Source organism: Nicotiana tabacum, chromosome 13, assembly GCF_000715075.1.
Source record: "Nicotiana tabacum cultivar K326 chromosome 13, ASM71507v2, whole genome shotgun sequence".
In the NCBI taxonomy this organism is placed as follows: Eukaryota; Viridiplantae; Streptophyta; class Magnoliopsida; order Solanales; family Solanaceae; genus Nicotiana; species Nicotiana tabacum.
In genome coordinates this window covers 53,788,779-53,816,778 of record NC_134092.1, presented here as the reverse complement: position 1 = coordinate 53,816,778, position 28,000 = coordinate 53,788,779, and the positions used below count along the sequence as shown (strand labels likewise).

At 40.6% G+C, this 28,000-nt stretch overlaps 1 protein-coding gene across 1 annotated transcript; it reads left to right on the top strand.

Annotated features, from left to right (window-relative positions):
• Nucleotides 1-12,557: 12,557 nt before the first annotated feature.
• LOC107816419 (26S proteasome regulatory subunit 8 homolog A) lies at nt 12,558-18,703 on the top strand. Its single transcript, XM_016642168.2, has 9 exons — nt 12,558-12,861; nt 13,392-13,489; nt 15,411-15,635; nt 15,754-15,816; nt 15,937-16,100; nt 17,206-17,362; nt 17,459-17,557; nt 17,912-18,022; nt 18,247-18,703. Exons 1-9 carry the CDS (start codon nt 12,663-12,665, stop codon nt 18,385-18,387), a joined length of 1,257 nt encoding a protein of 418 aa, XP_016497654.1. The 5' UTR covers nt 12,558-12,662; the 3' UTR covers nt 18,388-18,703.
• The last annotated feature ends 9,297 nt before the right edge of the window (nt 18,704-28,000 follow it).

Sequence of the window (28,000 nt, the reverse complement as noted above, 5' to 3'; positions counted from 1 at the left end):
CTTTGTATGCCTCTTGATTTGGATCTTTTTTCATCTTGACTTTGGATTTGTAGTTCGTCTTAAATAAGGGAACTTGTCCGTGTTTAGTACGAACTAGGAAGCCATTTTTAATATGGTTCTTGATTCTCTTGACTATTGGGTTTTGACCCTACTTGATTTGGGGCTTAGGTCTATTTTGATATCTGATTTTGCTTAATGTGATGGCATGACGTATATATTGGGAGAAAAATAGATATTTGACAAACTCTATTGGATTGATAGTATATGCTTTCTCAACTCTTGAATCTTCAATATTGTTATTGATATTTGGAAATACTTCAAAGGTTGATATTTGATAATTTTGATATATTTATTCACTTGTTTTAAATTATGTTTTATTTGAGCTACCTATTACTGGAAATGGGAATTGGAGAAGTTAATGGCTCCAAGCATAAAGCTTATACGCCAATAAGCTTTATGCTTAGCGATAATTGTTTTCTATCGTAGGTAATGTACGAGATAAAATTTGAAGTCGGCCTTATGAAATAGTCTTTTTGGGAGCACTTATGGAGATCACATTTGCATATGCATCATAATTTAATATAGTTTTGGGACTTGTACATGATATATATGTCACACTTATGTATGTTATTTGGAGGCTTGGATATTAAGACCAAAATCTTATAACTTAAATTTGGTAACTTATTTTGTTGTTTTAAGATGTGTTAATAACTCAACTCTTGTAATATGTTGAATTTACACTTTGTCTTATATATATGTACAAAGGAGAAAATTAGTTTTCCTTTTTATACCCGATAGTTTGAAATTTATGTACAATACAAATTTGCAGTGATGTTGATTATTCAAGAAGGGTTATATACCTTATGTTGATATTTTGACATTGTATTTCATTTTTAAAAATAAAATAAAATTATGAAGAGTATTTTCAAAAAAAAATATTAAAAAATATTGCACTTTGGACGTCATCGCATAGGCCTATTACCGCTACTAAATTATTCTGAATGTTTTTTGTAATTAATGTCTTCTTAATGTTATAAGTAGTAAATTAGATTTGTTTCATAAGTAGCACCTCCCAAATGGGTTGCTACAATATTCTCTTAATTTGTGCCAAGTTATATCACGTATCCTTAAAATCGCGTATAAATTCAATTGTTATCCGTTTTAGGGTAAATAGTTTGGCGCCCACCGTGGGGCTAAGGATAATAATGATTGCCTGGTACTTACTTTCATAACACACACTATTTTTCACTTGTTCTTGTGAGTATCTTTGATTCCAGGATCAAAATATCGAACTCTCAGGCAACACCCGTACATGTGGATAATGACTTCGACCACCATGATGAAAAAGACAACATAGCACCAGGGAACGACGTACCTCCAATTGGCCTCGATGGAGTTTCGGCTATAGACCCAATCGACATCAGCTCGCATGTAGCCGTCAATGCAAATTTAGTCATCGATCTCGAGAGTAGCGTCTATAGTGATGTCCGATCGGCCGCTTAGAGCATACATGGCCGCGAAGAGGGCAGAATCAGCCTTCAAGTGATCTTCAAGATGTTGCAGGCTCAACAAGCTGCGATAGCCCATCTCCAAAACCAGAATCATGCGCCAAGCAGGATTGAGCCCGAGCCATCCCAGGAAGTTGTTCACAGGGTCGAATCGGTGTCAAGGAAATCGAACGGGAATGAATCAGGGACTGATCCCGCAATCATAAAGATTCTTGAAGAACTAACGAAACAAGTTGAGTAGGGGGAAAAGAAGATCGAAGAAAATGATAAGAAGGTGGAAACTTATAACTCCAGAGTTGATCAAATCTCGGGGGCACCACAAATATTAAAGGGTTTGGATTCAAAAAAGGTTCGTACAAAAGCCCTTCCCCCCGAGCGCGGCTCCCAAACCGATCCCCAAGAAGTTCCGCATGCCCGAGATTCCTAAATACAATGGAACGAACGACCCAAATGAGCATGTCACATCTTACACATGTGCAATTAAAGGGAATGATCTAGAGGACGACGAGATCGAATCCGTGTTACTAAAGAAATTCGGGGAGACCCTGTCAAAGGGAGCTATGATATAGTACCACAATTTACCACCTAACACTATTGATTCTTTTGCTATGCTTGCAGATTCTTTTGTAAAGGCACACGTCGAAGCCATAAAGGCCGAGACTAGGAAGTCGGACCTTTTCAAGGTAAGACAGAAAGATAACGAGATGCTTAGAGAGTTTGTGTCTCGGTTCCAAATAGAACGAATGGATCTGCTACCGGTCACCGATAATTGGGCCGTTCAAGCTTTCACTCAAGGACTCAATGTACGAAGCTCAGTTGCTACACAGCAGCTGAAGCAGAACTTGATTAAATAACCGGCTATTACCTGGGCCGATGTACATAATCAGTATCAATCAAAAATTAGAGTCGAAGATGACCAGCTGGGACTCCTTCTGGGTCTGTTTATCCTATCATGCCCATTGACAGAATCAAAAGGAACATTGATCGAGAACCAAGGTTGAACAGGGATCGATACCAGCCATATAATGGAGATCGTAGGAATAACGGATCTGGGCGAAACCCTATATGAAGTGAAAGGAGAAATGACCGAGGTCAGAGCTCACGAGGGCTCATGAGCAAGAATGTCTTCGACAGGCATACCGGACCTAAAGAAGCACCACGATTGTCAGAATATAACTTCAATGTTGACGCAGCCGCCATCGTATTGGCTATCGGACGCATCAAAGATATTAAATGGCCTCGACCTTTGCATATTGATCCAGCCCAGAGAAATCCCAATGAAATGTGCAAATATCATGGCACCCATGGCCACAGAGTGGAAGATTGTAGACAGTTGAGAGAAGAAGTAGCCCGGCTATTCAATGACGGGCACCTTCGGGAGTTTTTGAGTGATCAAGATAAGAATCATTTCAGAGACAGAGATTCCAACAAACAAAATGAACAAGAAGAACCTCAACACGTCATTCACATGATTGTCGGAGGGGTCGATGTTCCCCAAGGGCCAGTGTTAAAATGCACCAAGGTGTCGATCACAAGGGAGAAACGAACTCGGGATTACGTACCAGAAGGAACCTTGTCCTTCAACGACAAGGACGCAGAAGGAATCATGCAACCCCATAACGATGCACTGGTAATATCTGTACTCATGAATAAGACTCGAGTTAAATGTGTGTTAATTAATCCGGGTAGTTCGGCCAACATCGTTCGATCAAGGGTCGTAGAACAGCTCGGCCTACAGGACCAAGTTGTGCTCGCAGCCCGAGTGCTAAACGGATTCAACATGGCTTGTGAGACTACTAAGGGTGAAATAACTTTGCCAGTGAACATGGTCGGGACCATCCAGGAGACCAAGTTCCATGTGATCGAGGGTGATATGAGGTATAACGCCCTGTTCAGGAGACCATGGATCCACAACATGAGGGCAGTGCCCTCGACCCTTCACCAGGTTCTAAAATTCTCGACACCAGAGGGAATCAAAATAATTTACGGGGAGCAACCCGCCGCAAAGGAAATATTTGTCGTTGACGAAGTGATTCCAGTATCGACGATCTCATCGACGAAGGGGTCAAGTTCGAAGGGAAAATAGGAGGTCAAATAGCAACCACAGACGCCAGCCTCGACCCTACTAGAGAAGCAGGGAACTGATAAAGATGATGATTATGGGGTCCCTCGATCCTTCATAGTACCCGATGACTCCGACGCTACCAAATCAACGGTCGAAGAGCTGGAGCAAGTCATACTAATCGAACATCTGGCCGAATAAAAGGTATACCTGGGCACGAGGTTAACTCCCACCCTCAGGAAAAAACTTATTCAATTTTTTATAGCTAACATGGATTGTTTTGCTTAGTCCCATCTCGACATGACAGGGATCCCACCGGAAATCACCACCCATAAACTAACTTGGACCTGAAGTTCCATCCGGTGAAGAAGAAAAGGAGACCCCAGTCCGAGATCAAGCATGCCTTCATCAAAGACGAGGTAACCAAGCTCCTTAAAATAGGGTCTATCCGGGAAGTAAAATACCCCAAGGATGTGTGTAGATTATAAAGATTTAAATAAAGCATGCCCCAAGGATTCTTTTCCTTGCCTAATATCGATCGCATGATCGATGTCACGGCCGGCCATGAGATCTTCAGTTTTCTCGATGCCTATTCCAGGTACAACCAAATACAAATGAACCTGGATGATCAGGAAAAGACCTCGTTCATCACTAAGTATGGTACCTACTGCTATAACGTAATGCCACTTGTATTAAAAAATGCTTGTGCCACATATCAACGCCTAGTAAACCGGATGTTCGAAGAAAAAATAGGGAAATCTATGGAAGTTTACATTGATGATATGTTAGTTAAGTCCTTGCGAGCAGAGGAACATTTGAAACATTTGCAGGAAACCTTCAGTATATTGAGGAAATATAACATGAAGTTGAACTCGGAAAAATATGTGTTCGGGGTCAGGTAAGGCAACTTTCTCGAATTCATCGTATCCAACCGAGGAATCGAGATCAATCCCCAACAAGATAAAAGCTATCAAGGACATCACGGTAGTAGATAATGTAAAGGTCATATAAAGGTTAACCGTGCGCATAGCCACCCTGGGGCGATTCATCTCGAGGTCCTCAGATAAAAGCCATCAATTTTTCTCGTTGCTGAAGAAGAAAAATAACTTCACATGGAATCCGGAATGCCAGCAAGCCTTGGAAAAACTTAAACGATACTTATCAAGCCCACCGCTGCTTCACATACCGAGGGCAGATGAACAGTTGTACTTATATTTTGCAGTATTGGAGATAGCATTAAGTGGAGTCCTAGTTATTATGTTAGCCAGACCTTGGGCGAGGCCAAAACTAGATATCCCTACCTAGAAAAATTGGTGCTCGCTTTGATAAGTGCCTCTAGGAAACTGAAATCGTACTTCAATGTCACCCCATATGTGTTGTAACAACTTATCCATTGCGAAATATTATGCACAAACCCAATCTTTTAGGACGGTTGGCCAAATGGGCCATAAAAATCAGCGGGTATGATATTGAATATCGACCCCGAACAACCATTAAGTCTCAAATTTTGGTAGACTTTGTGGCTGACTTCACACCGACCCTAGTACCCGAGGTCAAAAGAGAGTTGTTAGTGAACTCGGGTACATCCTTGGGAATCTGGACCCTCTTTACGGACGGCACATCAAATGCAAAGGTGTCCAGACTCGGCATCGTACTAAAACCTCCCACAGGCAACGTGGTTAGACAATCTATTAGAACTGTGAAATTGACTAACAACGAGGCCAAATATGAGGCCATGATTGCAGGTCTCGAACTAGCCAAAGTCTTGGGAGTGGAGGTGATTGAAGCCAAATGTGACTCCCATCTTGTGGTGAATCAGGTTAATGGAACCTTCGAAGTGAGAGAAGAACGAATGCAAAGATACCTCGATAATTTACAAGTAACTTCATATTGATTCAAAGAATGGACTTTGCAACACGTGCCTCGAGATCAAAATAGTGAAGCTTATGCCCTCACAAACTTAGGGTCATCGGTCGAGGACAACGAGCTCAATTCGGGGGCCATCGTGCAACTCATGAGGTCAGTAGTCGAAGAAAGCCACGCCGAGATAAACTCCACAAGCTTGACCTGGGATTGGAGAAATAAATATATAAAGTATTTGAAGACCGAAAAACTTCCTTCAGATCCAAAAGAATCAAGGGCCCTACACACGAAGGCAGCACGATTCACCTTGTCCGAAGACGGAACCTTGTTCAGAAGAACGTTCGATAGTCCACTAGCGATATGTCTGGGACAGGGAGATACCGAGTATGTTCTGAGGGAAGTTCACGAGGGCACTTGCGGAAATCATTCCGGTGCCGAATCATTGGTTCAAAAGGTAATCAGAGCCGGCTATTACTGGATCGGCATGGAAAAAGATGCGAAAGAGTTTGTTCGAAAATGCGACAAATGCCAAAGACAAGCACCGATGATTCACCAACCCGGGAAACTACTCCATTCAGTCTTGTCACCATGGCCATTCATGAAGTGGGGAATGGGCATCGTTGGCCCTCTTCCATGGGTACCAGGTAAAGCTCAATTTATTTTATTTATGACTAACTATTTTTCTGAGTGGGTTGAAGCACAGGCCTTCGAGAAGGTTAGGGAGAAGGAAGTTATCGACTCCATTTAAGACAACATCATATGTCGGTTCGGGATGCCATCCGAAATTGTGGGTGACAACGGGAAACAATTCATCGACAGTAAAGTAACCAAATTTCTCGAAGATCATAAGATCAAAAGAATCCTATCAACACCTAATCATCCTAGCAGGAACGAGCAAGCCGAATCTACCAACAAAACCATCATCCAAAATTTTAAGAAGAGGCTAACCGACGCCAAAGGAAAGTGGAAGGAAATTTTGCCCGAAGTTCTTTGGGCATACCGCTCAACCTCGAAATTCAGTACCGGGGCTACCCCATTCTCATTGGTTTATGGCACCGAAACACTAATACCAGTCGAAGTTGGAGAGCCGAGTATCAGGTACCGATATGCACCAAAGGAATCAAATGACCAGGCCATGAATATGAGCCTGGAACTATTGGATGAAAGGCGTGAAGCCGCCCTCGTCAGATTGGCCGCCCATAAACAACGGATCGAGAGCTACTACAATCGAAGAGCCAATCTTTGATATTTTAATGTCGGGGACTTAGTGCTAAGGAAAGTCACCCTCAACACCTGAAATCCGAACGAAGGGAGATTGGGTCCGAATTAGGAAGACTGTACCAGATTCTCGAGGTCACTGGGAAAGGGTCCTACAAGCTCGGAACGATGAATGGAGAACAACTACCGAGCAATTGGAATATATCTCACCTAAAACGGTATTACTATTTATGTACGAACCCATTTCATTTCCTTTTTTCAGACTAACACTTGCATGTGGTCAATGAGAAACGACAATGGATTTTTTGGCGAACACCACGAAGTCTTTAGGTATGAAAGCACGTGTTGCACTCTTTTTCCCTTAGACCGGTTTTGTCCCAAATAGATTTTTCAGCGAGGTTTTTAACGAGACAACAATGAATCGTGCTAACTTAGAATCAATCCCGATTATGAATCGGCACCGAAGATCAATTTAACAATATCCGAGGTTCCTTTGCAATCAACCTCGAATACTGGTGGGCTACCCTCGAATATGCATTATCTCCTAATATCAACTCTAGCGAGGAAACTACTTCATAAAGGAAGGGTTTTGATAGATAGGATTTATTGTAAGGGCCAAACGGTCGAAAAGAACCGTGCCCACGTAGATTGCTTGAGCCTTGGCCTAAAACGTGTACGTATGTATGACTATTTTGATCGAGAATAAAGAGAAGTACTTTCCTTGCAATCATCTTATATTTTAAAAATCTTCCTCTTTACATCACTTAAAGAGCTTCGTACTTCCGAAAATAACGAGCCCAAGGGCAACACATAACTGGAATGCGAACGACCACTCCCTCACTCGGGGACTGCCGTCCAACTCAAACGGCCCAAGCCATTGGGCCTCGGGAGCAAAAGACCTATTAGGCAACTCCCCAGTTTTTAAAGGCCACGGCCACCCCACTCGGGAACTGTTACCTCGGGCAAGCCCGGATAACTCGGGAAAAAACAAGCCCAATGGGAAGCTCCTGAACTAAATGGCTACGACCAAATTAACACGGCTCGGAGACGTCCAAAATCCGTAACAAAAACTAGGCCTTCGAAAAAGAAAAAATTTCACAACGGGTTCTAAAGGCTACCCTCGGCAAACTATAATTTGAGTTACTTACTTCTGGAGAAAGTTCTCGGTAACAATGAACCCCCGAAGTACCTCAAAACAAAAAAATTATAAAGGCAAGGTTTGTCTGAACTTACACAACCTAAGTTATTGTATGCTAAGGCATTCCGACCTTTGTGAATATAAGTGATAAAGCAAAAGAAAAAATTGAGAGACTATAGGGGAAGAAAACCTTATATATATAATAATTCTTTTATACAAAGGCCATAATGGCCTAGTATAAAAATTTACAATGGTCAAAACGACCTCAAAAAGATGCAAAAGAAAGCAAAAAATATAAAGGCCTATGTGGCCTGGTCTTCATCGGAGGTAGCATCTCCATCCTCGAGATATTCCCCATCTTCGGACTCGCTTAAGCTCTCGGAATCTTCCTCAGGAAAGGCTAGCTTCCGGGCCCTAGCTTCCTCTGCCTTGGCATTCTCAATTTCGGCCAGGACATCGAAGCCTTGAGCATGAACTCTCTCGAGGGCTTCTCTCAAGCCTGCCATCTTGCATGATCCAGCATACTCTTGGCCTTCGCCTGGATGGCCTTAACATCGACCTTGAACTGGGCCACTTTAGCATCGGCTTTGGTGTTGTCCACGGCCACCTCAGATCTGGCCACTTCGAGTTCATTGGCCAAGTTTGCCTTATCAAAGATAGCTAAGTCTAATTGAGATTGAAGCTCCTCGATTTTCTTGACCTGCACCGAGGCCTTCTCTTTTGCAGCTTGGAGTTGGGTCTCGGCCGACTCCAATTGTGCTTGGACATTTTCCTTTTTCGAGGCTAAGATGTCCATATTCTTCTTTAATTCTTCAGCCTTGGCTTGTATCACATCTACCTATGTCTTGTGCTGCCCGATCTGTTCGAGTCTCTGCCAGACCTACAGGATCAGATTATTAGTTACTATCTCTAATTCATCTTCACTATCGTGAAGCACTCGAAATACCTGCTCGTCCATCTCGACATGCTCACTCTGAGTCGCTTCTAAATCGGCCCAAAGCTTCTCACTCAGAAGCTTGTAAGTATCCTCCTTCTCGGTGAATTCCCGGGCCTCAGCCACGTGCTCTTCCTAAATTCTGAAGAAAGCCTCATGATGCAACACCGAAGCCTGCAAGCCCGAAGAGAGATGTTAGAATTACTTACAACTTCAAGTTTAAAATAAATAATGAAGTGAATCTCGAACTTACCCGATTCAAAGCATGTTGGGCCTCATTAAATAGGCAAGGCGCCTCCACTGCATTCATCACGGCTTGGTCTTCCTCGGTCACCAAGCATCTGAGGTAGCTAGCAAACCCTACAAGGGCAGAGAAAACCCGGGCATCCTCGGGGACAGAAAAGGTTATCGATCGCCTGCGGTCGGGGTTAACACTTGGGGCAGGGAATCGATCCACCAATTTTGGGCTCAATGATGATCCAGTAGCACCCGATAATGGTACCTTATTTAGCACCAATAAGTCGCCCAAACCGATAGCACCTTCCGAAGCTATAGAGTCGAGGCCATCAAAAACGTTATTGAAAGGATCGGCTGCACCTTGCGCCCCTTCTCCAAGTTTACCCTTCAATGCCTGAGCCTTGTTAATCATAGAATCCGTAAATGAGGGTGACCCAGAAATGTCAATCACCCCAGGCACTTCCTTGGGTACGTTATCTTCTGACTGGGACATACCGGTCACACTTTCTTTTTCGACCTCACTGGCTTGGGCCAAATCGGTCTCGACCCTCTCGGGGACTTCACCCATTGTCTCTACTACGGCCTCCATGGCTCGAGGCATCTCGGAGCCACATCTTACTCGGGCCATCAGCTCAGAATCTTCTTCTTCCTCGGACTCGTCCCTCAACCGATTGAGTGAGTCCGATGAGAGTTCTCGGGCCCCAGCTTTTTTGCGCTTATGCGCCAGCCGCTTCCTCGGTCTCTACTTTTCAGAGTCGGAGGGAATCGGGGATTTTTTTCCCCCTTCTCTTTGACATGTTTCGGAGTAGGGGGATTGACGTGTATATCATTATCAGCTGATGGAGGCCTCATCTCGACGTCCTTTGGTAAACCTGCGAAATAAAATAACAAATCAGGGACCGATGATAAAAAGAAATAATTTCAGATGTATCAGGGAAAAGCTCTTACCATGATTGCGGGCCACCCATCGACCTTTCGATAATTCCATCCAAGCACGCTCAGAATACGGCCTCTGTGACACAAGGCCCTCGACCCATTCCTTAAGTTCAGGAACTGCGTCCGGCATCTGGGCCACAGCTGCGACACCAAAAATATCAATGAAGAAAGAGATAAGAAGGAAGATAACGAGATTGAACCTTCGAAGTGAAACACTACTTACGTTTTATGTTCCATTTCTCGGGAAATAGCATGTTTTCAGCAGGGATCATGTCCGAAGTCTTTACTCGAACAAATTGGCCCAACCAACCCCGATCCCAAGTTTCGTCTATACTCGAGAACGGAGCCTTACTTGCCCGGCGATCAAGCATGATCATCCCCCCTCGATAGAGTCGGGGACGATAGAGGCGCATAAGGTGGTCGAGGGTAAAGGGACACCCCTCGATTTTGCTTGCGAAAAATCAGAGGAAAATCACTATTCTCCAAAATGAGGGGTGAATTTGGCCAAGAGTCACATCATACCTCTTGCAAAAGGCAATGATGATGAGTCTAAGGGACCAAACGTGAAGGGATAAATGTAAACACTTAGAAAATCCTCCACGTGGGTAGTGATCGATTCCTCGGACGAAGGAACCACCACATGCTTATTGACCCAGTTACAGTCCTCTTTGACCTTGGTGAGGAGATCCTCGGTGATTGAGCATATGTATCTCAAGATCGGCTGACAACGGCCTGGTACCAAGGAGGTCTTTTTAACCTTAAAATCGGTAACAGTGGGGTACCCTACCGGAACGAACTACTCAGGTGAGGCTCCGCCGCACCCCCGCCACCGGCGGGTCGTGATGAAGAAGCGGCCTCCTTTTGCGGTATGATCTTAGAAGTTTTCGCCATTGAAGAACATGAGGAAAGAGAATTAATATGGTATACGATTTGATGAAAATTTGGGTACGAGAGTTGCAAAGTAAAGGGATTTTTGAAAGAAAAATAAGAATATGAGGAGCTTTGAGCGTAAAGTTTGAATGAAGAAAAATTAGATACTTATAGCTTGTTGGTGACGGCTCAGAACCGGTAGTGGCCGACCAGCGACTGGCACGCATTTAATGCCTTGATAACTGGACCGACGGAATGTTTCGATATCCATTTGTCGCTTACGTCATAGTCGGGTTCATCACTTACGTCATGGCCCATCGAGACGGGATTCAGAAATTCATGTCGTTTCTCGTCATTTTCTCTCCGAGAAACGAGGGGACTATCTGTATACGGCCAAAATCGGGCTAGCCCTTTGATTGACTAATCAAAACTGGAATATGGTAGATTAAGGTCCGACCTCGAGTCATATCAAACCGGGGTGTGAAATTATATCGCCAAGCTCGAGACCCCGGGACCGAACAAAGTCGAGATCAGGCGAGATCGAGGGAAACTTGCTGAGTCGGATAACAGAAAGGTGAAATATCCGCGATCGAGCGTAGATCACGGAGGAGATCTCGGCATGTATCAAAGATAGGCCAATTAATTAGCCAATCAGGAAATTTCTTACTTCATTTAGAACTGTATCAAGAGTAGGACTCTCCTACTATATAAAGAGGGTATAATCATTTGTAAACGGAGAACTTTTACGCAACATAAAGCAATACATTGTCTTTTTCTAGCTTTCATTATTGTTTAAGTTGAAAGCAATACTCTGTTCTTATATCAAGTTGAAACTTCTCTTAGTTCAAAGGTGGTCTAACTCGAGGGCCAAGGCTATTCGACTCGTTTGGTTTACATTTATTTCTTGTATCGTCAAATTCAATATTAATATATTCTCTTAATTTGTGCCAAGATATATCACGTATCCTTAAAAACGCGTATAAATTCAGTTGTTATCCATTTTTAGGGTAAACAGAAATATAGAATAGTGATAAATAATTATTTGTTATTCAAAACATTGAAGAAAATTTCAAAATTCCAAACTGATGGATCTATGAGATTTGAACTGTTTGTGTGACTAACATTCAAAGCGGTGGCCCATTTGTGTTAAAACCTTTTTGGAAATTACTAATTGGAAGTTAAAAATCGTTGGTAGATATTGTTGAATGTTGGATTCTTTACAATTTGAGGAAGAAGCTAACCCACGGTTGAAGCTCAGAAATAGTGGGTTGGTTCCATTGAGACTAGAGAAAAATAAGAGACAAGAAAAAAAAAAGGAAAAAAAGAAGAAGAAAAAGGTAAACTAATAAGAACAGAAAAAAATGTAAAAAGGATTTTTAATATATACACACACGGCGTCCAAGTATGGACTGCCGTTAGAAATAGAAGATTAATTAAACTTTGGTAACTGTAAAGGTGTATTTAGACGAATAGTACAAGGAATGATAAAAGTAAAAGGGTAAATCTAACCCTTTTTTATAATTTATATAGATAGATATAAAAACTAGATAATAAGCAAATATAGGGTCGAGATCGTAATTCACCATAGGGTTCGTTTGGTTAGAAAATAATATCTGATTGAATTAGTTATATTGAAATTAGTTATGTCGATATTTGACATATTGTATTAATTCTGTTATTATTAATTTTACTACTCAATAACTTATCTCCCCATTACTAACACTGAATGATAGATCATAAATATAAATTATTTCGATATTTATTTTTATGATACAATACTAAATATTTTTGCTTATCCGCAAACGACCCCTTAATCTTTTCCCCTCGAACAAGAAAAGAAGCAGTGATATTTAACAAACTTTTGCTCCAAACTATGCACTGCTTTGATTGAATATAATGGCGTCAGCGGAAGTAGAGAAGAGCAGGACGGAGATGGAGAGAGAGGAGAGTTGTTCGGCGGCAAAAGGAACGAAGCAAGGAGAAGGGCTGAGACAATATTATATGCAGCATATCCATGATCTCCAGCTTCAGGTCCGGCTCAAGACTCACAATCTCAATCGACTTGAAGCCCAACGCAATGAGCTCAATTCCAAAGGTTCATTCCAAATCTCGAAACCGGAACTTTATTAAACCTAGATGTCTGTATTTTAGAATTTCTTTCCTGTTTACGTTTGGGGGCACTCCTATATGCTACGCGTACTGCATTGCTATGTGCATCTATGTGATTATATTATGAATTTTCAAATTAAAGCCAAGAATTTCTATTTTTAGCACGGTAACTGCTTCCACTGTGTTAATGGACCCCAAAAACTTCCAGTTAATTCTGATGATTAAACAAGAAGAATGAGTTGTCATTCTTTCCTCTTTTATAGAGATCCTTTTTTCTATTTTACCCTTCTGATATTTTAGTTTAAATTGCCTAATATTTCCCGAACATCCCAAAAGTTCTTTCTTTAGCTTTATTTTTTTTTCTTGGGGTGGGGTTTGGGGGGGGGGGGTACCCGACTTTGTGTGATGTTTTTGATGCCTGTCGTTTTGAGTTGTAATTTGGAATTTTACAGTCTATGAACGGAACAGTGTTTTGTTTGGCTCATAAGATGTGTTTTCTTGTATGTGTATGCCCAGTGAGAATGCTTAAGGAAGAATTACAATTGCTTCAGGAGCCTGGATCATATGTTGGTGAAGTTGTTAAAATGATGGGGAAGTCAAAAGTTTTAGTTAAAGTAAGTAATGCATCTAAACCTTGTTATTTTCTTACTTATATCCAAGAAAAGGAAAAACTTCTTGTTATCTTTGAAATTCGAAGTGTTTGTCCTACAATATAAAATCTGTCAAACACATGCTTTCATATTACAGAAGCTTCTGTGAGCTTTCCCTTGGCAAAGGATTCATTTGGTTTATTAAAAATATTCCTGTCAATGTTTATTTTCCTAATGCATATCCACAATCATTTATGGTTCATGTGCTTTTGGTTCACTTCTGTGAGTTTTTCCTTGGGAAATGTTGCACTTGGTTCATTTAGCGGCACATTGTTCACGGTGATGTTTACATTACTAATGCATGTAGCAACGACCATTTATGTTTCATGTGCTTGGTTGACTTGCTTGCTAGCAATTTGCTCCCTTAGTGCTTGTTTTTGTTGATGAATGAAATAGCTCTTTTTTTGTCGAATTGATTTGCATTCTTTTTCTGCTAAAAGGAATAGTTTTTGCCCCTGAAGGTCTTCCTAGGTGGCGGGAATGAGGGGATTTTCTGTGATCACACTAAAATTTATGGAAATAGTTGACTGGAAATGCATATTCTCTTAGTTAGTGCACATGTGTGCACACACACAAATACACATATGTCAGCATATTTCACCAACCAAAAAAAAAAAAGAAGTTATCTACACAGTTTGCATTTTTGGAGCATTTTGTGGGATGACTTCACAAACATGGTTATATCAAAACTTTTTAAGTGCTTATGTGATTGCAATGAAAGATGAGGCTCTAAATTATACAACAAGTTAAAAGCATATTATGCTTTTGAAGACCATCGTCACAGATGAAAGGTTGTAATGGGTTTTTGAGTTGTCTGGGGCAATAAATGGTCATCTCAGCTTAAGTTTTAATGTTGATATGTTATTATGCTCAGGAACTTATTCCTTGACTTAATGATCTTATTTCCCACTTCATGAGTTGTTTGGGTTTCTATCTTAATGTTAATCTTTGGTCTATTGTTTCTGACTGTCCATCATAATTTTCATTTCTATTTCTTCCCTCCAGCATTAATGGTGACAAATTCAATTCTTTAATAGTTGTGTTGAATAACAGTTATCTTATCGCTGCTTGTATTTGCCCTCTTTCAATGCTTCATGATAGTATTTGAACGAATAACAAAACCTTAAAAGATGTTTCTACCTTTTTATTAAACTTTAAAGCATGTCATTCAATATTTGTTTACCTTCCCACCTCTCCTTGGAGAGAATTTAAACAATTATGAGACAATGATAGCGTGCCATTCCATGTGTGTGCTCTATGATGAATATAAACAACTTATATTTTAAGATGCTCATCCGCTGTCTGTTTCTAATTTTGATCTAAATAAATATTATCATGTAGCTTTTACATGACCTCTAGAAGAGGGTGATGATGAGAACCTTTTACTATTTATTACTTATTCATATGGTATGGGCAGAAATGATTTTGCTTCATTGAGTTTATTAATCTGCTCTACTTTTTGGTAACCCAAAGTAATTTTGTTACTGCTATTTTTGTTTGGATTGTAATGCAAAAATGAAGGATGAAGAAAGAAAATTTTAGAAGCTGGGTTGAGGAGCAAAGATACTAGGCTACAGTGCAGAATATCCTCCCTTACATAAAAATGTGAATGATTACTGAAGTTTGTTAATTCCTTATCAAAAAGAATTACTGAAGCTTGTTAATTTCTACTCTATATCAGTCAGAACTCCTGGAAAAAGCCTTGCGCGTCGCACAATGATTAGGATGCAGTGTTTCTATAGTTTTCTGTGGATCCACTTACCAATACTTATTCAACTTGAAATGTTGATCAAACATAAGTTTTCATACCTCTGTATCCCTCTTTTCTATACATCTATAATTAATTTCCAAATGCTTATTTTCTTATCTTTGTGTTATGCGCCAGGTTCATCCTGAAGGAAAATATGCTGTTGATATTGATAAGAATATTGACATTACAAAGATTACTCCATTAACCAGAGTAGCCCTCCGCAATGACAGCTATGTTCTCCATCTAATTTTGCCCAGCAAAGTGGATCCATTGGTCAACCTAATGAAAGTTGAGAAAGTGCCTGATTCCACTTATGACATGATTGGTGGCCTTGACCAGCAAATTAAAGAGATTAAGGAGGTTTTGCCTTCATTGTGTTATTGTGTTTAGTTAGTTTTATGATCTATCTTGAGACCTTGGTCTTTGATGCATTGTACATTTGTGTAACCTTTTTGAACTTTGGCCTTTTATGCATTAGGTTATTGAGCTTCCCATTAAACATCCTGAGCTGTTTGAGTCTCTTGGAATAGCTCAACCTAAGGTATATTCAGTTATTCACCATTTACCATGTTTTCTCCATTTCTTCCATCAGTATTTTAAGCATAACAGTGGTTGGACAAATTTATGTGTGCTTATTCTATCTCCTCCTTTTCAAATGAAGGGAGTGCTTCTTTACGGGCCTCCAGGTACTGGAAAAACATTGTTGGCTAGGGCAGTTGCACATCATACTGATTGTACCTTCATTCGGGTCTCTGGTTCTGAATTGGTGCAGAAATATATTGGAGAAGGTTCTCGTATGGTGCGAGAACTCTTTGTGATGGCCAGGTTAAGTTTCATTATAGCTTGAGTACTCAACACATATGTATCTCTAATGTCCATAACTTTTATTACATAATCAGTTCTGTTATGCATCTTTCTGATCTTATTACATCCAAATCATTGGATAGCCATTTCTAGCTCACTATGTTGAGCTGCTAAGGTCAAATTCGATCCTTACATTGGGTTAGCCTACGATATACTACTGCAATTTGTTCATTTTTGTGGGCGACAGTGAAAAAGGGAGGGAGTTTTGCAGTAGGCAGCCTGAATATTCATGCATTAGGTGTGCCTATTTGCAGATGTGCTTTTTCATTCTTTCATTATTTGTGATTGATATGGATGAAATGCCCAAGTATGCCAGCTTGAAGATTTTAAGAAGAAGACTTCTTGTATTTTTGTGTGTATTTTTACATCCCATGAGAATAGGTTATACAATAAGTCCGAAGACTAAATAAGGAAAGACAATCAATTACAATTAATTATAGTGAAGGAAATATTCTAGAATCAATCTACTCCTACAATTAAACTAGGAAATCTCTAATTAATCAACACCCCCCTCAACTTGGTGCAACGATATCGCACATACCCAACTTGCAAACCAGTGTTTGAAAAGTCAATGTGTTGAGACCTTCAGTAAACACATCAGCTAGCTGCTTTTGTGATAACACATGGAACGAACTTAAGATGCCACTTGTAACTTTTTCTTTGATGAAATGTCAATCAATCTCAACATGCTTTGCTCGATCATACTGGATTGGATTATGAGTTATACTAATTGCAGCCTTATTATCACTAAACAAGGAAAGTTTCCCGTTTTCGGACAATCTCAATTCCTCTAGCAGCTTTTGTAACCACAAAAGTTCACAGACACCCTAGGCCATTTGTGCTCCATGAATAAGAATTCATGGATGTCTAATATCTGAAACTATCTTGTTGCTTGAAAGTTGGGGCATGAAGCTTGTAATACCATAAAATCTGCTAACTTGATGAAACTTTCCAAAAAATCACCGGACAGTCCTATTCTGGAGAAGTACATTTAGCTCAGTGCTTCATTTTCGCTCTCTTGTTATACATTTAGCTTTAGAAAAGGCTGGTCTTGAATGTATTTCAGGGAACATGCTCCTTCTATCATTTTTATGGATGAAATAGACAGTATTGGATCTGCTAGAATGGAATCAGGAAGTGGCAACGGTGATAGTGAAGTGCAGAGGACAATGTTGGAGCTTCTTAATCAGCTCGATGGATTTGAGGCATCAAACAAAATTAAGGCAAGTTTTGTCAATCTGGATCACTTGCATGTTGCCTAGTTTACAAGTGTATTATTCTGAGATTGTTAAGCTGAAAAAGAAGGGTCCTGGCTTCAGGTTTTGATGGCTACAAACCGTATAGATATTCTGGATCAAGCACTCCTGAGACCAGGAAGGATTGATAGGAAGATCGAATTTCCAAATCCCAATGAAGAGGTACGGTTCCTCATAGCTTGTAAGATAGTAAGATGTTAACATGAGGATGCATTGGTTTCATATACTGTTTCTAGGTTCATGGATCTCAGGTCTTCCCTTTGTGATTGCTTACTTTTTTTTTTTTTTTTTTAAATTACTCCTGCTGGTCTTTTTTATCTGTGGCTTTACCCAAAACCTTAAACGACAAACAAAAAGGACGGAAGGGAGTATAGTACAAGAGGTGTTTAAACATGATTGAAAGGATGCGGCAATATCTACCTCTCTGCTTCCTCACAGAGCTGCATGCCTTCTATCGTTATTTCTATAACCCTCTGATGATTCATCTTAGTCATTTATGTTCTCATTATTCTGCAGTCCCGTTTCGACATATTGAAGATTCATTCCAGGAAGATGAACTTGATGCGAGGGATTGACTTGAAGAAAATTGCTGAGAAGATGAATGGCGCTTCTGGGGCAGAACTTAAGGTGTGCAGCGATTGCATGTCTTTTTGGCTTTAATTGATATCTGACGTATCCTTTTAATGTGCACTTTGATTGCTTGAGAGCATGCGCATGCTTAGTTTAGCGGTTGAACTTGTGATCTAGCATGTGAGAGACTTGTGTAACTTCTACTTTGACTGAGTGCCATCTGACGCTTCGCTTGCTTATATTTTGCCATGCCTTTGATGCATCTTATGATCTGTTTACAGGCTGTGTGCACAGAAGCAGGAATGTTTGCTCTAAGGGAGAGGAGGGTACACGTGACCCAAGAAGATTTTGAGATGGCAGTTGCCAAGGTAATGAAGAAGGAGACGGAGAAGAATATGTCTTTGCGAAAGCTGTGGAAGTAAATGACGGTAGCATACCAATGGCAAAAATATTCTACTTGTGGACGTTAGTGCATAAACTCTGTGCTCAACTTTTCTATTCAGTTGATATCGAATGTACAAAATTCGTGCTGACTGATTTTTTTTCTAATATATAGAAGAGGCTTTGAAGCAGCTGGGCGTTGTCTTGCCAGCTTGCCGACAAAGGCCTCTTCTTGTTATTTCATATGTAACTTTATTGTTGTGAGCTTTGATTGGTCCAATAAGTTGATAACTACACTAACTTTAGTAGAATTTGACTGCGGAGACTTTTTAGCCCTTTGAGGCAACCTTATAAGTTTTCAGTGGGTCCACCTCTCATTATGATTGCGGCTGACAATTCCATTTCCACAGCTAATTTTATTTTTTTGTATATAACTTGTCCATTACCATTAGTATTTATTATGTTTGTGAGCAAACAAAATTTTCATTTTTAACTCATTCAACCAATTATCTATTAGAGCAAAATTTAAAATGTCCCAGCCATTGTTACCCTTCATTTGTTCTGCTTTATTTTCACTACATGAAATGGTGCATCATACAAATAAAAGAGATGATTTTAAACAGTATATATCTATGTCTACTTTTAAAGTTTTGAGCTGTCGTTATCAAGCTATTTAAGAATTATCAAGGACTATATTTTTATATCATAAATTGCAATTATATATTATGACAATTGATTTTTATAAATACTCTCTAGGATTAATGATGTATATCATAAGTTATAATTATTTTATGTGGTAATTCATTTTTTTACTTGAAATTGTTTTGCACAAAAGTTATAGTAGATTTAACTTGTGTCAACAAAGACTTTATTTTTTTCAAGAGCTAAATGATTTACAGGAAAAGATTTATCAAATCATCTTTTTGTAATACCTTTTACTATGGTTAACTTGAAAATTTCTATTCTAAAAGCTCTTAATATAGTTGTTGTGTCAAGTACTATTTAGTTTAATAAAATACTTGCACAATATTTTGTGAAGTAGTTAATTTGGTTTAATCAAGTTGAAAAAAAATAATTTGCAAAAGACATATTTTATTTTCCTGGTCATTCTTTGTTTAGTTTTCTATTACGAAGTTAAATTTTATTTGAAGTTCTTTTTATTTATTTAAAATTTTCTCAAAATGTTTCTAAAGGTCCGCGAAGAATAAAGAAGGGAGAAAGTAAATAAAAATAGAAATTAATGTTTACTTTACAATTATTAGAAATCAACGTGTATATATTAACTAAGCTTACTTTCTAAATAACTCAAACGTAAATGAGATAAATGGAGCACACAAGGGTATTATGAGTTCACTACTTATAACTACGCTCAAGTAAGCAAGATAAAGCTAATGGAGAAAAATAACTTTTTAAAATACCAAAGAAATGAGAATCATCCTTGCATATTTGCAAGGTTTATTTTTAAAAAAATATCCATCGAGCGTCAAATTGAAATAACAAAACTTATTAAAAATATTATAATTAAATAATCTAGTGTTTATACATATGGCACCAGGAGCTTCCTGAGCAAGGAGATATAGCAGCATTGCTTCTTGTTCTCTGGCTCGTTTAAGGATCTTCAATCTTCCGTTTGATTTTATCATGAAACTCGGAATACTCTATCTATTACCTGTCCTGTGCTGTTTCTGTAAGTCGAGAGTATCAAATTCAGACCCACTCAAGTGTTTTGACTTTTGACTCATCTATAGTACTTCTTCAATATAAGTTCTTGATGTTTGTTGCTATTTCGATTATAAAGTTACTTTATACAACTCACAATTTCTGAAAGTTCGTTTAATCATCCAAATATTAAATATTGATTAGATATTTTTTTTCCTATCAAACAAGCTTTTCAACCTTTATGTTTTAACGGTTATTTTGTTTCGTTATACCATTTGTATATGGGTAGAACCGAGCTCTATGTTTGATCGAGGCATCTGGAACAATAGATCAAGGCTCGGTACCTGCGTAAGAGATCGAAGTTACAGATGTGACTGAGCTCGATATTGAGGATCGAAGTTCGAACAAGACCATCAGATTTGCCCTCGAACTTATCGGGGGCACGACCGACCCTGCTTCTAACAACCTCGAAGAAAAGCTTTGCCAACTCACAAGACAAGTATCCGTGATTCTCGCCACTGACCAATCATTATGGCGAAAATTAGCCGATTAAGTCAAAAAGGGAGCCAACGGTATACATAATTTCATATAAAATAATGTCTTAAAAGTTTCATCTCCCTGTATATATAAAAGGAATGGAGTAAGTCTTTGGACACATTGTAACATACTTTAGAGAACAAGATACCATTTTTTCCAGCTTTGTTCATATTATTCTGGCTTCAATAATATCACATCTAAATTCGAAGGAACTTAACCTTGCGAGGCCTAAGTTGTTCAATCTGCATGGTTTGTATTTATTTTTCTACTTATTCTTTCATATTAAATCTGATTTCTCATTTTGTATCAAATTAGATCACTTATCCTTAAAACCACATATAAATTCAATTGTTATCCGATTTTTTGGGGTAAACAGTTTGGCGTCCACCGTGGGGCTAAGGATAATAGTGGTTATTTGGTACAAACCTTCATAATACACACTACTTTACACTTGCTCTTTGAAGTATCTTTGATCTCAGGCCGAAAATGGCAAACTCTCAACTGGCACCTCTACATATCGACAACGAGGCTGGTCATTTAAGGTAAGAATAACAACATGGCGCCCGCTAATGCAGGGCCACCCGCTGATGTTGTTGGGATTCAGACTGCAGATCTAATCGATGTAAATTCACATGTGGCCATCGACGCAAACTTGCAGACCGACCCTGAAAATAGCGTCTGTGGTAGAGCCCGATCTGCAGCTCGAAACACACAGAACATTGAAGAAGATGAGATTAGTCTACGCATGATCTTCGAAATGCTACAAGTTCAACATGTGGCGATAGCTCAATTCGTGTCCCATTTTAAAATAGAACGAATGGATCTGCCGCCAATCGCTAATGATTGGGCTATTCAGGCTTTCACTCAGGGACTCAATATTCAAAACTCGGTGGCTTCGCAACAATTAAAGCAAAGCTTGATAGAATACCCTACCGTTACCTGGACCGATGTACACAATCGGTATCAATCAAAAATCAGAGTCGAAGATGATCAACTCGGGGCACCTTCGAAGTCTATATACCCGCCAGGATTCTCGATAGACCCAAGAGGGACATCGATCGTGAACCAGAATCAAACAGGGATTGATATCGGCCCTATAATGGAGATTGAAGAAGCAGTGGGTCGGGGCGGAACCCCGTGAGGAACGACTGGAGAAGTGATCGAGGTCGAAGAAACTGGGGGCTCATGACCAAAAATGGCTTCGACAGGACCATCGGGCCTAAAGAAGCACCAAGGCTATCAGAGTACAACTTTAATGTCGATGATGCCGCCATCGTATATGCTATCAGGCGCATCAATGATACCAAATGGCCTTGACCTCTACAATCTGATCCAGCTCAAAGGGACCCTAACAGATGTGCAAATGTCATGGCACTCACGGTCATAGAACGGAAGATTGTCGACAACTGATGGAAGAAGTAGCCCGTTTATTCAACAATGAGCACCTTCGAGAAATTTTGAGCGATCGAGCCAAAAACCACTTTAGAAATAGGGATTCTAACAAACCGACAGGACGAGAAGATACCAAACCCCAACACGTCATAAATATGATCATCGGTGGAGTCAACATCCCACAAGGGCCAATGTTGAAATGCAGCAGAATCTCCGCCACCAGGGAGAAACAAACTCGAGACTACGTACCTGAAGGAGCCTTATCCTTTAGCGACGAGGACACAAAAGGGATCATACAACCTCACAATGACGCACTGGTAATATCTGTACTCATAAATAAAATTAGAATCAAACATGTGTTAATTGATCTAGGTAGCTCGACCAACATTATTCGGTCAAAGGTCGTAGAATAGCTTGATCTACAAGACCGGATCGTGCCAGCAGTCCGAGTCCTAAACGGGTTCAACATGGCATGTGAAACCACCAAAGGGGAGATAACGTTACCGGTCAACACCGCCAGAATCGTACGGGAGGCAAGTTTTATATGATCAAAGGGGATATGAGGTACAACACCCTTCTCGGAAGGCCATGGATCCACCACATGAGAGTAGTACCCTCAACTCTTCATCAAGTGTTAAAATTCCTAGTCCCAGGGGGGATCAAGACAATCTGCGAGGAACAACCAGCCATAAAAGAGATTTCTGTCGTCGAAGAAGTGGTTCCGATATCAACGCTCACAACACCAAAGGAACCGAATACTAGCGCCAATCCAAAAGCCAAATAGCAATTACTGATCCCGAACTTCATCGGATCAGATAAGCAAAAAACTTACTCCGACGATGATCACGGGGTTCCCCGATCTTTATAATCCCCAATGATTCCGACGTAACCAAATCGATGGTCAAAGAGCTGGAGCAGATTGTATTAATCGAGCATTTGCCCGATCGGAAGGGATCCCACCAGAAATAATCACTCACAGACTAAGCATGGACCCAAAAATTAATCCGGTCAAGCAAAAGAGGAGGACCCAGTCTGAGGTCAAACATGCTTTCATCAAGGACGAGGTATCTAAACTCCTAAAAATAGGGTCCATTCGAGAGTTTAAATATCCGGATTTGTTAGCAAACGTAGTGGTAGTCCCTAAAAAAGAGAATAAACTAAGAATGTGTGTAAATTACAAAGATTTGAATAAGGCATTCCCCAAAGACTCTTTTCCTTTGCCCAACATCGATCGTATGATCGATGCCACGGCCGGCCACGAGATCCTCAGTTTTCTCGATGCCTATTCCGGGTACAACCAAATACGGATAGACCCGGGTGATCAAGAAAAAACCTCCTTCATCACTTAAAATGACACATACTGTTATAATATAATGCCATTTGGATTAAAAAATGTCGGTGCCACATAACAACGCCTAGTAAATCGGATGTTCGAAGAACAAATAGGAAAATCGATGGAAGTTTACATTGACGATATGTTAGTTAAATCCCTGCGAGCAAAGGACCATTTAAAGCATTTGCAGGAAACCTTCAGTATATTGAAGAAGTACAACATGAAGCTGAATCCAAAAAAATGCGCATTCGAAATTGGGTCAGGTAAATTTCTCGGGTTCATGGTATCCAACCGAGGAATCGAGATCAACCCTGACAAGATCAAAGCTATCACGGTAGTGGACAATGTGAAGGCCGTGCAAAGACTAACCGGGCGCATCGCCACCTTGGGGCGATTCATCTCGAGGTCCTCCGATAAGAGTCATCGATTTTTCTCGTTGCTGAAGAAGAAAAATAACTTCTCATGGACCCCAAAATGTCAACGAGCTCTAGAAGAGCTCAAAAGATACTTATCGAGCCCACCGCTACTTCACACACCGAAGATGGACGAACAACTATAATTGTATTTGGCAGTATCAGAGATAGCGGTAAGTGGAGTACTAGTCCGGAAAGAACAAGGTACGCAATTTACGATTTATTATGTTAGTTGGACCTTAGGTGAGGCCGAAACTAGATACCTCCACTTGGAAAAATTGGCGCTTGCTTTGCTAAGTGCCTCGAGGAAGCTAAAACCATACTTCCAATGTCACCCCATATGTGTCGTAACTACTTACCTGTTAAGGAATGTTATGCATAAACCCGAACTCTCGGGCCGATTGGCCAAATGGGCCGTAGAAGTAAGCGGGTATGATATTGAATATCGACCTCGAACCGCCATTAAGTCCGAAATATTGGCAGATTTCATGGCCGATTTTACACCGGCCCTGATACCCGAGTTTGAAAGTGAGTTATTGATTAACTCAGGGACACCTTCGGGAGTCTGGACCCTCTTTACAGACGGGGCCTCGAACGCCAAAGGATCCGGACTTGGTATCGTACTAAAGCCATCAACAGGTAATATAATTAGACTGTCTATTAAGACTGTGAAATTGACTAACAATGAGGCTGAATATGAGGCCATGATTGCAGGCCTTGAATTAGCCAAAAGCTTGGGAGTAGAGGTGATCGAAGCCAAGTGCAACTCCCTCCTTGTGGTAAACCAAGTTAACAAAATATTTGAGGTCAGAGAAGAGCGAATGCAGAGATACTTAGACAAGTTACAGGTGACTTTACATCGGTTCAAAGAGTGGACTTTGCAATATGTACCTCGGGATCAAAACAGCGAAGCCGATGCCCTCGCTAACTTGGGATCGTCGGTCGAAGAAGACGAGCTTAAAACAGGAGAGGTCATACAAATTATAAGATCTGTAGTGGAAGAAGGCCATGCCGAAATCAACTCGGCGAGCCAAACTTGGGACTGGAGGAATAAATACGTGGAATATATCAAGATCGGAAAACTACCCTCGGACCCAAAAGAATTGAGGGCTCTATGTACCAAGGCAGCCCGATTTAGTTTATCCGAGGATGGAACCTTAGTCAGAATAACGTTCGATGGACCGATGGCAATATGTTTAGGACCAGGGGATACCGAATACGTTTTGATGGAAATCTACGAAGGTACCTGTGGAAATCACTCGGGCGCTGAATCATTGGTTCGAAAAATAATCAGAGTTAGTTACTATTGAATCAACATGGAAAACGACACAAAGGAGTTCGTTCGAAAATGCGATGGATGCCAGAGGCATGCCCCGATGATTCATCGGGCAGGAGAGCTGTTACATTCGATATTGTCACCGTGGCCGTTCATGAAATGGGGGATGGACATTGTCGGCCCCCTTCCGCGGGCGCCCGATAAGGCCCAATTTATTTTATTTATGACTGACTATTTTTCTAAATGGGTGGAAGCATAGGCATATATAAAGGTCAGAGAAAAAGAAGTCATCGATTTTATTTGGGAACACATTATATGTCGATTCAGAATACCGTCCGAGATTGTGTGCGATAACGGAAAACAGTTTAGTGGCAGCAAAGTTAGCAAGTTTCTTGAAGACCATAAGATCAAAAGGATCTTATCCACTCCTTACCACCCCAATGGGAACGGACAAGTAGAATCCACCAACAAAACCATAATCCAAAACCTCAGAAAGAGATTGGTCGACGCCAAGGGGAATGGAAAGAAGTGCTACCCGAGGTCCTATGGGCGTATCGTACAACTTCGAAGTCCAGTACCAGATCCACATTTTCTTTGGTTTACAGCACCGAAGCTTTAATACCGGTCGAGGTCGGAGAACCAAGCATCAGATTCCAACATGCAACAAGGGAATCAAATGATGAGGCTATGAGTACGAGCCTAGAACTGTTAGATGAAAGGCGCGAAGCCGCCCTTGTCCGTTTGGTCGCCCAAAAACAGCGGATCGAGAGATATTATAATCGAAGGGCCAACCTTAGATATTTCAATACTGGGGACTTAGTATTAAGAAAAGTTACACTAAACACTCGAAACCCGAACGAAGGAAAATTGGGACCGAACTGGGAATGACCGTACCAAATTATCGGGATCACCGAAAAAAGATCCTACAAGCTCGGGACAATGAACGGCGAGCAATTACCATGCAAGTGGAATATATCTCACTTAAAATGATATTATTGCTAAGGTACGACCCCAATTCTTTCTTCTATTTTTCTTTTTTACATTTCAAATTGACACTTGCAGGCAACTTATAAAGGATGATACGAGATACTAGTTCTGAAAGTACGCGTTGCACTCTTTTTCCCTTGAACTAGTTTTGTCCCAAATAGGTTTTCCGACAAGATTTTTGACGAGGCAACAAGTAATCGTGCTAACTTAGAATGATCACGACAGCATTCGAGGCCTCTCATCGGTCAATCTCAAACACTGAGGGCAATATCCTCGTGTATCGAATTTTACAAGGCATTTCGATTTCGTAATTGAAGGGCCTCGATCAACGGGATTTATTGTAAGGGCCAAACGGTCAAATGAATCGTGCCCGCTCAAATCACTCGAGTCCTAGCACAAAACGTGTATACATGTACAACTATTATGCATAGGAATAAAAAAGGAGACTCTTCTTTGCATATAAACATCTCGTCTTCAAAAACGTCACTTGCATTTTTCAAGGAATTTCCTACACCTGATCCCCTAAAGATATCGAGCCCAAGGGCCACTTTAATCTGAGTTCAAACATTCACTGCACTCGAGGACTGTGGGCATTGCCTAACTTAAAAGGCTAAGGACGTTCCGAGTTAATAAAACACGAGGGCATATGGCATGCCCGAATTAAAGGTTAAGGCCATTCCGAGTTAATAAAACTCGAGGGAATAAAGCTTATTTGGCATGCCCGAACTTAATGGCTAAGGCCATTCCGAGTTAATAAAACTCGAGGGCATAAAGATTATTTGGCATGCCCGAATTTAACAGCTAAGGACAGTCCGAGTTAATAAACTCGAGGGCATCAAGCTTATTTGGCATCGCCCGAATTAAAAGCTAAGGCCATTCCGAGTTAATAAACTCGAGGGCATAAATCTTATTTGGCATGCCCAAACTCAACGGCTAAGACCGTTCCGAGTTAATAAAACTCGAGGGCATAAAACTCATTTGGCATGCCCGAACGCAATGGCTAAGACCATTCCGAGTTAATAAAACTCTAGGGAATAAAGCTTATTTGGCATGCCCAATCTCAACGGCTAAGGCCGTTCCGAGTTAAAAAAACTCGAGGGCATGAAGCTTATTTGGCATTGCCCGGCTAAGGCCGGTACGAGTTAATAAACTCGAGGGCATAAAGCTTATTTGGCATTGATCGAATTAAAAGGCTAAGGCCATTACGAGTTAATAAACTCGAGGGCATGAAGCTTATTTGGCATTGCCCAAATTAAAAGGCAAAGGCCGTTCCGAGTTAATAAGCCCGAGGGCCTGAAGCTTATTTGGCATCGCCCGAGTTAAAAGGCTAAGGCCATTTCGAGATAATTATTTCATGCTAAGGTATTTCGATCGTCGTTAAGATAAATAAAAAAGCAAGGGAAAAATTCGAGAAACGATGAAAGGAAAAAGCCTTATACATATATATATCAAAATTTATTTACAAAGGCTGGATAGCCCCGACACACGTTTTTACAAAGGCCAAATGGCCTCAACAAACAAATGAGTACAAAAGACGAAAAATGGCCTAATCCTCATCGAGAGCTACGTCGCTGCCTACAGGCTCTTCTTCACCACCGGACTCCCCCGACTCTTCAGATGCCTCAGAATCCTTCTCGGGAAAAGCTAGCCTCCGATCATTGGTTTCGCATGTCTTGGCGTTTTTGATTTCAATCAATATGTCAAAATTCTGAGAATGGACTCCCTCGAGGGTCTCCCTTCGGGATTCCCACCTTGCATGCTTCACCATGTTTTTTGCCTGCTCCTGGATAGCCTCGACATCAACTTCGAGTTGGGCCACTTTTTTATCAGCTTCGTTCCGGGCCGTAATAACTTCCGACTTGGTAGCCTCGAGCTCCTTGGCCAGATTCTTTTGACCAGAAACAGCCGAGCTAAGCTAAGATTGGAGTCCCTCGATCATTTTGGCCAGCGCCAAATTCTTCTCCTTTACAGCCCGAAGATGAACCTCCGCAGAAGCAAACTGTGTCCGGGCAGTCTCTTTTTCCGATGCTAAGCGATACATATTATTCTTCCATTCC

What these genes read in the sequence shown, in the direction of transcription:
- LOC107816419 (XM_016642168.2), top strand. Translation starts at nt 12,663, where the DNA reads ATGGCGTCAGCGGAAGTAGAGAAGAGCAGGACGGAGATGGAGAGAGAG. An exon ending in CAATGAGCTCAATTCCAAAG is followed by an intron (nt 12,862 to 13,391) that starts GTTCATTCCAAA and finishes GTGTATGCCCAG; the next exon opens with TGAGAATGCTTAAGGAAGAA. An exon ending in AGGCATCAAACAAAATTAAG is followed by an intron (nt 17,363 to 17,458) that starts GCAAGTTTTGTC and finishes TCCTGGCTTCAG; the next exon opens with GTTTTGATGGCTACAAACCG.